Consider the following 11166-nt stretch of genomic DNA (forward strand, 5'->3'; position numbering starts at 1 on the left):
CTACCATCTGCTAGACCCTCGAAAAATGTCTTCAATAGACCATCATGCTCCAAGATGTGGTCCATTAGGTTGCTCAGTCGTCTTCTAAAGGTTTTCATAAGGCTTCTCTTCTATCCCACACTTCATCAGCTGAATATCCTCGAGTAATTCACAAAATATGTACCTTGATTCAGATTGGATAAACTGCCTTTTCTTGGTTCTACAAGTTTCCCTGGTGTATAGCAACCTTGTTACAGTAGACTCTCATTATTACGAATTTCGTATGAACGTTTCTTTTGGGAATGGTAAAAAAAACAGTATATAATAAGCGCATTAAAATTACACAAAAATATATATAAATGGGAAAATATGTTTCAGTTTCTTGACAGAAGAATGTGGCATGACACAATCTTCCTGAATACAGTCAGTCCGATATAGGAACTAGATGCGTCCAAAGACCTTGTTCCTAAGTTGATAAACCTACAGTCCGGCCGCCGAGGTGGTCCGATGATAGGAAGAATAGTCTAGGTTGGGGTAGGGGGCAAGGTTGCCAGGCAAGAAAGGGAAACGCCTGCATAGGGTTCCGTGAAGAAAGGAGCCGGAAGGGACGACGAGTGTGAAGGACCCAGAGGAAGAATCACTTGGTTTGGTGATTCGAATAAAGGGCTTGTTTGGGCGGATCAGGCTTATTTCAGTGCTCCTTATGCATTTGACGTTGTATGACTAGGCGAGGGTGTATTAGGTGCATTTGGGGGACAGCGATTGGCTGTAAACCATGCTGGCCCAGGGTTATCTGCCCCTCCTATAGTGCCGTCGACGGACAAATCTCGCCGGGCGGACTATATGCAAGGAATCGAGGAGTGCGGTTATCCTTCAGAATGCAACACTGCATTACACGTATGCGCTAACTCTCGAAATTTGACAATTTTGAATGCTCGTACCTCTGATAATTCGTAAATAGAACGTGCGAATAGGAAGACTATACGTCCAATTTGCGAGCGGTTATGAGTAGGTCACAATGAATCCACAGGAATGAAGCTTACTATATGATGTATCGTATAAACTGAATAAAGAAACACAACTGACTCTCTTGAGCACAGAACACGAGAAAAACTTAAACGCGGTGCGATTATTAAAACTTATCATAGTGAATTTCCACCAATGGTTGCTTATGCGTGGAACCTCGTAATAAAGTTCATTTTGTAACTGCTGGGACCGGAACTGAGGTTCGTAATTTCGTAAAAACGAAAATTTCGTAATAACGTTTCCTTTACTATAGCTTGTATAGGCTTTTTCGTCGGGACCAACGCTTTGCTTCGTAATAACATTGTTCGTATTAACGAGAGTCTACTGTATAGTGTATTAAGTAGCTCATTCAGTATTAAGATGCCGTTGGAATAGAAAGCTGGCTGCCACAAAATGAGAACCAGCTGACCTACTTTTCGTTTAACCCTTAAGAGTGTGGGAATGTTTTTATACGTTTTGCATGCTGACTGCGGCACTTACCCAAAATATTTATGTCTACAAGGATATCTTGTATTTGGGCACTTTCCCTCACCGTAAGGATTGCTGAGGGGCTTAACTTTACCAGACCAGCCCTCGTGTCAGAGGTGCCGCCTCTAAAAAGGTTCTCTTCTGCACTGGCTGGCAGCTAAGATTGTGAATTCCCACAGCCCAAGGGACCAATCCCAGCCAGCTATCATTCCATCACAAGATATTGCGTTTACATTTGTTGGAGGACCAACAAGCCTAACATATTAAACATCAACAATCATTCATCAATAAATATTCTTCACCGTAGGACTCCTATTTTTACCAACAGGTATTAGCCAGGAGAAAGAAGGAACAAATCATCCAGAAACATAGTAGTATTTCATGAGGGCTGCTAAGTAGTGTGAAATCATATGGTGATTTGACATTACTTTTCATTCAACTCCTCAAAGATTTCCAAATCATCAAGTTTACCATTGCATATATCCCAATATGGATCAATTCCAAATATTTACTCCATCACTTTAAGAAAACTTGGGTAATGGTTAAAATAAATCATGGGAACAAAATAACAAGAGGGACCATAAATATAAATTTTATTTAATATCTAAACACAATTACTCAACAGTATTGCAGCATAACAAAAGTAATCTTGTACTCACTGAATATACATTTGCCCATTAGCAATGGCTTAAAAATGGCTTATGTAGATGGTTGATCTGATTTCGAGGAAAAGGGATTTATTTTGGAGACCCATGATGAAGACTTCTCCCTGAAATTACAAGTATAGATGGGTGGTTAAATTTTATGTCAAGTATTAAAACTGATAAATTGAATTCAAAATTATACGAATATGCAGTTAATTATTTACGACATATTATTCTACGTCATGAAATTTGCTTTCAATAAGCAAACCCATGGGTCTATGAACAATCAAACATTACATTAGCTGAAGCATTAAATGCAAAAATGAATTACATACTCTGGTAAACTAGGGATTTCTTCTTTTTCTTCTTTTAGCCTTTCTAAGAGTTCCATTCTAAACTGGATTTTTAAAGGTTTTGGCTTACTATCTTCAACTTCTTCTCTTATTAACTTTGCCAAGGCCTCCTTATAGCTTAAACCATACCACTCAGCTTCTTCCCTCTGAAAACAAACATACATAATCATTTGATCGCTGCATATTAGGAAATCAAGTAAAACCTATGGACTGGTGCTGTACTACCATACCAGACGTACAACTAAGAATTCAAGGGTCGTCATACAAACTTCATTCAATACAAGCATAAAGTATTCAGACAGATTTCTTCCCTTAAATTGATAGGCAATAACCATATAAAAATAGATGATTGTCAAAAAATAAGCTCGAAATTCTTACATTTAAAGCAGCTAATTAAGATGAAAGTCAATATTAATGATTGTGTCCAGTGGCATGAGAGAGCATAAATAAATTGTGATAAAACTAAAGAAATGAGTGGAATATTTGGTGAATTCCTTTTTAATTTTTTGACATAACCTCATTTCATATTGAAATAAGTAGCCCAATGTTTGTACGTTCTTTACTATAATTACACATGATTAATTATTTATAATAAGTTATCCAAAAATTATGAATTCAAAAAGACTGTAAATTAGGCATTGGGCATGCTCAACCAGATTGGGCAATCACAACTGAGCAGTGAGCAAGTGTGAAGAACAATAGCCACGAGATGTCACCTCGATCATCAGTTGCCAGTTTAGTGCGTGAAGGAAATAATTCATCACTGATCATGATCATCACAGAGCAGCAGGGAAAACAACAATCAAGTGTCACGCTTTATTCTATGTGCTCTCACCAAGTGATCATGATGTCAGGATCAAGTCCTCACTGACCTAAGAGTGACTGAATTCACTCATTTCTTTTAGTGATGATGCCATCTTTTGATATGAATATTTACCAAGAATTCATTTTTTAATGAATTTAAGTATACCGGGACTAGCCACGGTGATAACTTTTACGGGAGTCACCCGCAATGCACAATTGTGCGAAAAATCCACAGAGAAAAAATCATTCGCCTTGACCGGGATTCGAACCCGGATCCCTCGATTTCCGGCCGAGTGCTTTAGCCAGTTAAGCTACCGAGGCGTCATTCATCCCTGTGGAAATTTGTGGACTATACCGGACAAGGTGGTATGGACTGCTGAGCATATTATGCGACGAGCAGTCCAAATCGTGCGCACGGCGCCACAGCCGGAGAGTTCGGACTTTACTCTCCGGCTGTGGCGCCGTGCGCACGATTTGGACTGCTCGTCGCATAATATGCTCAGCAGTCCATACCACCTTGTCCGGTATAGTCCACAAATTTCCACAGGGATGAATGACGCCTCGGTAACTTAACTGGCTAAAGCACTCGGCCGGAAATCGAGGGATCCGGGTTCGAATCCCAGTCAAGGCGAATGATTTTTTCTCTGTGGATTTTTCGCATCATTTTCTAATGTTTGGATACAAGAAAAATTATATTTGGGCCACATCTGGAGGATACTTTGGATGCTCCACATATCTCCCATAGGTAATTAATAAATATCGCATCCCATTCCATAATGATCCATAAACTTCCATAGGTAAATTTGATAGGTAATTGTTTTAACCTAAACTGCAAAGTATGACCAGTGCATTTCATTTATGGAAAAGTAATTCTTTGTTGACCGGAGATGAGCATTATTATTTTTTCAATTTTCTTGTGAATTATGATGCATTAGTATGTTATTTTTATTTTTCCTATCACGTTATTGTGGATTATTCCTAAAAACTACCGAAAAACTGTGGTTACCACCTCGCAAGCCATTATTCATGGCCCTTGCCACATTTAGAGGTTGATTACCAGCACTGACTCATTGTTTCAATTGAGCCTCTGTCCAGTGGCGGCTCGTGAGTCAAATGCTAGGGGGGGCGCACTCCACCGGGGGGTCATAATTTTTTAATATTTCGTGTATTTTATTAAGTTTTTACGGCAATCTAGGAATTGAATTCTGTGATGCCATACCTTCCGTTTTTTTCAACAAAAATACCTAGTTTTCCTAATAAAGCTTGATTAATAAATACTAAATGCAGTAGACTCTCGGTCATACGGATCGGCTTAGTCCGGACTCTCGATGATACTGATCAATGATCTTGAAGAATAAAAATATATTTGCTGATACAAAATAGGCCGACGAAAAATACGACCAAAAAGAACAAGTTTCCTGGACACAGAATTGGGACAATTTTTCCCTATATTTCCCTTAAAAAAACGAGCACTGTTGATTAATTCAAAATTGTCTTCTTGAATGTACACACAGCACTAAGAAACTTCTTAATCGGCAATTACGAACAATTAACTCCTCGAAAATGATGTCTGAACTCATTTCACTCCGTTCTTTCCGAGAGTCTTGCCGTTACTATAAGGACGACTCAAGGGAGATAGAAGTCGTGGTCCACTAATGCTGATTCAGCTGAGGGACGAATTTAAGGTCAGCAAAGGCATTCAAGCAAACAAAGGACGTCACGGACCATCTCCTTGAGTCTAAGATTCATATGTGGTAAACACACGAGACACCAACGGGTCGCATTTGGAATAACCGTGTCTCCGAAATCATTGCCATGATATAATTGAAAATAAGTTCTAGATCGTAAAAAAAGACGACTCGACTGAGCCACAGATGGGAGCTGTAAGGATTTCCGCACTGATATGAACTCTTCGAGGCCACTTAAATCAGACCCAAGTGGGCATTTTCCGTCAGACAGCTACCGCTCTGCCGCTGAGGGAGTAGGTGAACATGAACTAATACAACAAGGACGGCTAGAAAAATGATGAACCTACACACAAAAGGTGTATTGTACGCGGCACTTCATGACATTGATTGAATGACTCTATTTAAAGTCGCGCTTAACGATTTAAATCATATTCAATCCTTCACCCTATCACGCACGCAACTATTTCTTAAATTATAAATCAGTGGGGAATGTTAACTGATTTTTCCTAATACTGCAGGTCTTTTGATAAATTTATCTGAAAAATAGGTACCGCATTTCTAATCATCGGGAAGATATGAATACATAGTAAATGGCTAAATATTATAATATTAGTTTCCCCAAGGTTCTTGAAATTCGTAATCATAACAGAACTGTGTCAAATACTCGAGAATAGTTTTCCTTCGTCTATACAGCCTTTTACTGGTTGGATTTTATGTGTTCCGGAATTCAAACACCAAAAAACGCAAGCATAATGGGATAATTTATTTACTGTAGCAATACCTACCAGTAATTAAAAATTAAAATAGTATAACTACACCCAGTACAGTGACCATTCTGAATCCGTAGGTCCCTTTTCTGTGGCAGCACCAAGTAGACGCCAGATTATACGCCCGCCGGCCTGCGCAGCGATGTCAACTCACTCGTCGCTCTGCGCATTTTCGGACGACGTCCCAAGACTTCCATAAGACACAACGTTAGGCGTGTCATAGCACCAGCGGCCCCCACCACTACCACTCTCCGTATAACTGCATGGGGATGGATTGGGACGTTCTAGCCAGCGCCCCACGGCTACAAATACGAACTTCTCGCGCTATTTCTTTTCGTGTTTTTCCAACACTTTCGATGTATGGGACTGAAAAAACGCTTTGATTAATCAGATGTATAATTATAAATTAATGGATATTTATTTTTTTTACTTTTTCAAATATTTGGGAGGGGCGGCGTCCGAGAGTCCTTATGGGCAAACCGCCACTGCCTCTGTCTCAGGAGTGAACTAGGTAATTAATCAATGCATCATCAACAGTACTCTAACCACACAGAAAAATAGCAGGATTGGGGGATAAAAATGCCTAACTAGCTCCTGAAACTTCAAGACAATGGTGTATATTCTCCTCTCCAGTGCATCAACTATCTTGCAAAATAATTATTTAAGCACTAATTTTCATGCAAAATGAAAAACCAAAATAGCATGAGATAGACTTGTAACCTCAAAATTTGCATAGGTTTAGACTTATTGATCATGCAACACTAATTCACCATCTTCATCCTCTAAATGGCATAACAAAAAATGTTCATCACTTCTGGATGCAAAACCATGATTAAATACATTAACTAATTTTTACACAACCTTAAATACTGGTTCAGATAACTGCTAAACATGATCTAATATGGCTTTGATTTCTTTGATATTAAACCTTAAACATCCTACTGTTTCAACTCATTCCTTGACCTTCACTAAATAAATAATGAATCCGGTGAAAACAGCTAAAATGAAGGCATAAGAGATATGACTGAAATTTGAAAGTAGTCCACACAAACGTGGCACAATTAAACAAACAAAAATGGATTGTCTTTCATCCTAAAAAAAAATTGTAATTTCACCTGTTACACCTTGTAATGACTTCTTTCTCCATTCTACAAATGAAAATCTGTGCATCTAGATTTATCAAGTGACCTCTTAAAATAAACACCCGAGGAATTCTTTCAAATACATAGACCAACACTTAACACAATGGCATACATAAACAGGTTGACATAAAAGTCCTGCAAAAAAAATCAACAAGCCATAAATCATTCCCAAGAACATAAAGCCACAGGCAGAATAAAATGGGCTACCATCCCCAATATTTTATGCAATGATTGAAAAGAGATCTTTAAGGCAGCTCACTTCTTAACCTTCACTAATTATTAGTTTATCTAAAAGCCACTTGTCAATGTGTATATCAGACCTCAAGATGCATAATTGATGTAATGCACTGCATGCAACCTACAGAGAGTAATTAACCACCCCCAAAAATAATGACAATAATCAGAAATGTAAGAGGCAAATAGCATCAAGAAAAACACAAATATAATATACTTACAGGTAGCATGTAGTTTTTGTACTTATTAAAAACCTCTTCCTTCCTTTCTTCATCTTCACTATAAAAACTTTTGTCCAATAAGGCTAGTAAAAGCTTTCTTTTAATTTTCAACGCCAAATCAGATTTCAGGTCACATGCAGGGGTCTATAAGGAGGCAAGCAATTCCATAATTAATCATTCAATATTACTGGGCACATGAAAATTTTGGACACTGCAATAATGTACTCAAGCAACTCAACCTTGAGTAAATAGAAGTCAAATCCATTATTTTCATTGATGAGTCTGAGAGTTCTGTCGGTCACAATGACTGCAATGTGTTTGTTCAGTATTTCACTATAAACAACTGAGCGTTTTAACAATGGAAACCAATAATGGGCAACTCTTCGGATAGTGGGCTTCCTCTTCTGGAATCCTTTAACCACACCTTCACCCCCCCAAATACCATGATTATGCTGATTTGGATACAACACTGGAATAGGCGCATTCTGAACTAAAGACCTGAAATAAATTTCATCACGTTCAATGAGCAGTCAAAAAATTAAGGAAGTGGCACTAAAATTAATCTAAGCATATTACATATGATCACAGGTGCTTATAGTAAGCAGAAGTACACAAAATTTATAATAATTGTATTTTATGTACAAAATAAAAATTACCCCTACCAAAGTACATATTTCAAATGCAAAATAATAAATTACTCTATAAATTTGTATTTAAAATGCCAAATAACATTTTCACTTACAAAATCATTTTTTTTAATCACAAAATACAGTCCATCATACCGTTAAATACATAAAAACTTTTTAGCACCAAAAATTAAAATCTATAATAATTAACTCCTTTAATTAAAAACATAATGTAGCAACAATGTAAAGCCACATTAATTTATTGAACATGAATTAGTTTTGACATTTATTGCAAAATCAGATGTATACATTTTTAAAATTACCATTTCAGAGAAAAGCATCAAGTTTAGAGGAAAAAGGATGAGTTAAATGATAATTTGGCAACTGACATTGAGAGCCTTTTTTGGGAGGCAGAGCCAATTTTTAAGTTGCATTTTTGTGCGAAAATGATAAATGGCAGTGGAAATCGAAGAGTAAAAGAAAACATGGTTGCAATCGAAACTGCCGTTCAATACTGCCAACGACTCTGCACTCCATGTTGCCAAAAATGTTTAATGAAACTTGGGCCTCTTATACAGTGCATTAATGATAAATATGGAGCATGAAATTCGAATTATTCTTCTAAAGCTGTATTTAATATTGATGACATAGCCCTGGGCAAAAAAGCAATTTATGTTCGGTTAAAGGGTATGAATATTAATTGTTTTTGGGAATCATTTTCTGTATTTTCAGTAAAATCAAATGCTAAACCCTTTTGCTTCTAACAACAAAAATATACGGCAGAATGTTTCTTGACCCGGGAGAAGAAAGCCACAAATTTTCATCAGAGATTTTCCTATGCTGGCAAATGAATGCCGAAAATACACGTTTCCTTTATCTCTCCCTTTTATGACGGTCGCAGACTCTTACTTTTGGGACCCAACAAAGCAGGGCTTAGGCTTTATCCTCGAAATCTGGGAGCAGGTACCCAGACCCCTCGTCTTGTATAATCCCTCTTTGTAGTAAGGCATTGCGATCATACAATTGTTCATTCCGTCAGTTTTCGAAATAAATATTTGATCCTTTCTCAAAAAATATACACCAAGAATTGTAGTTCTATCTTTTGAGCAGCGTTTACAATTTTTAAATGACATTATATCATAAATATTGACTTATATCTCGATTTCAGTATCAACATCAACATGGAAATTGTTGATGCATTAAATGCATTAATATTGACAGTAGAGCTTTTTTCAAAATTTTAAAATTCTCAGAATAAAATGAGGAATTCAATTTGAAGTCTGCAATTTATGTGCAAGCAACAATTATCTAAATAGATAAGTCATGTAAACAAATCATGATTGACTGCGAACCAATACCCCAGGTAGGGTTATAAACCCCGAAAGGAGGGAGCCCAACTACCCTCGGAGTCCCAGATAATGCGGAGTTCCTGCTGGAAATGGTTGAAAAAGGTTGGTGCTGAGAGCGTGTGATTATCCACCACACCCTTCTAAACGAATATCCTGTAATAGTGCTCCGTACAAAGGGGGTGGAAGAGTTTCTTAGGGCTCAATCCAGCACTCATGCTAAGGCAAGAACTCCACCGTCTCAAAAGGGCAAATATTGCAGCACATTAGGAGCTATCTGTGACGACTTAACAAAAAAACTTAATGCATGGAAAATTTTGAGAATTAAAAAAAAATTTCATCGGAAAATTTTCATTAGCACACGCAATTAAGCCCCGGACACTATCAAACTTACACAAAAAAAGTCTCCTTAAATTAAGAAGGAAATATTCTTCACACTTTCACCACTCCAAGAGGTTATACTAAATTTTTGAGGATTTTCATATCTAATGCCAGAGAATATTTCATTTTTTAATTGCTACTGACTGTAATTTTCGATTTGAAATGCATTAATAACTTTGAAATGGAACTCTTAGTTACATTAAAGAAATCTGACAAAAAACACCTTACATTCGAGTAAACCTATATGAGCTCTGTTTGAATAACAAATGATAAATACATAAAATCCTAAAATGCTCATTGAAAAATAGCCTACACTGGAATATGTATTTCCAGACTCTAAACAAAATTACTTAAAATATTACTCGAAATTACTATATTTTTAGCAACTGTATGAGATATTACAAAAACGAAACCGACGCAGCACACTGCTTTCATGAGGAATAACAAAACAAGCACCGAAGAAGAAAGGAACCCAAGAATATACTGAACTTGGCTAGCTTATTCCAAAATATTGATAGTTAAGAATGAATGAACTCTGGAAAACAAGCATCGCGAAGACAAATTAAAACTTATGAAATTCACGGCAATATCCTCAACTACGCATGTCAACCAAAACAACGTAATAAAAAGGCATTAAAGTTAAGGGATGTGATATGGGTAAATGTGCACTTTCGGATATTGTCAAATAAATTGAATTTCTAGAAAACTTTTATCTACCACGGGATATTTTATTTATACCGTAAAGAGGAAGCTATTGGATTGAAAATATGATACATGATATAGCAGGTAAAAAGGACAGTACACATTTGACATCCCGGAACACAAACTGGTCATAAATCGATACAAGAAGGAGGAAAGTATGCAAATATAGTGTACCAAATGCTTACATCTCTCCAGTTTCTGGATCTCTTTTCCATCTCTCTGTCCTGGGAATCCAGTGTACAGCGGTTGGTTCTTTAACTTTCCATTCATTCCAAAATTTTTTATATGCCAATGGTAGACGTTTCGGGAGGTCATCACAATAATTGACAATATTCTTTGTAGCTTTCCAAGCGAGGACCTGGTATATGACGCAATAAATTTATCAAACCTGAGAGCTCATGTATTAAATCATGTTTCCCAAGAAGCAGTAAATACCTGGATCGCTTTGGACTCCATCAAAACGCCTTTTTTCTTCCACAAAAACAAGGAGTTTCAAATATTTTAAAGGTAATTTCACCTCTGTTCACCTCTTTGGACAAGAAAACTTACATTCCCGGCCTGCTACGGCCGACGATTATCATTTTTTTTATTTTGAGAAACGAATCGTTTTTCGATTGATCCCGCGGAATACGAATAAAATAAGGCCGTTTCCACGGAGCACGTAATAGCACAATCTGACATGTGAACGAAATCGCAGTTAAAATTCAGTCATGTAAAACGGTGAATGGAGAGAATAGATGACGTAACATAGCAAAATAGCCCGTTCAAATTTCGTTCGTGCATTT

The 11166-nt window shown here is 37.1% G+C and overlaps 1 protein-coding gene across 1 annotated transcript; it reads right to left on the reverse strand.

The window, feature by feature from the left end:
* Positions 1-2049: 2049 nt before the first annotated feature.
* Positions 2050-10927, reverse strand: LOC124162226 (39S ribosomal protein L28, mitochondrial). The gene is made up of 6 exons (XM_046538686.1): positions 10817-10927; positions 10567-10739; positions 7566-7824; positions 7327-7470; positions 2453-2616; positions 2050-2242 (listed from the first exon to the last, which is right to left on the reverse strand). Exons 1-6 carry the CDS (start codon positions 10835-10837, stop codon positions 2173-2175), a joined length of 831 nt encoding a protein of 276 aa, XP_046394642.1. The 5' UTR covers positions 10838-10927; the 3' UTR covers positions 2050-2172.
* Positions 10928-11166: the final 239 nt, after the last annotated feature.

Source organism: Ischnura elegans, chromosome 7 (assembly GCF_921293095.1).
Source record: "Ischnura elegans chromosome 7, ioIscEleg1.1, whole genome shotgun sequence".
Classification (NCBI taxonomy): Eukaryota; Metazoa; Arthropoda; class Insecta; order Odonata; family Coenagrionidae; genus Ischnura; species Ischnura elegans.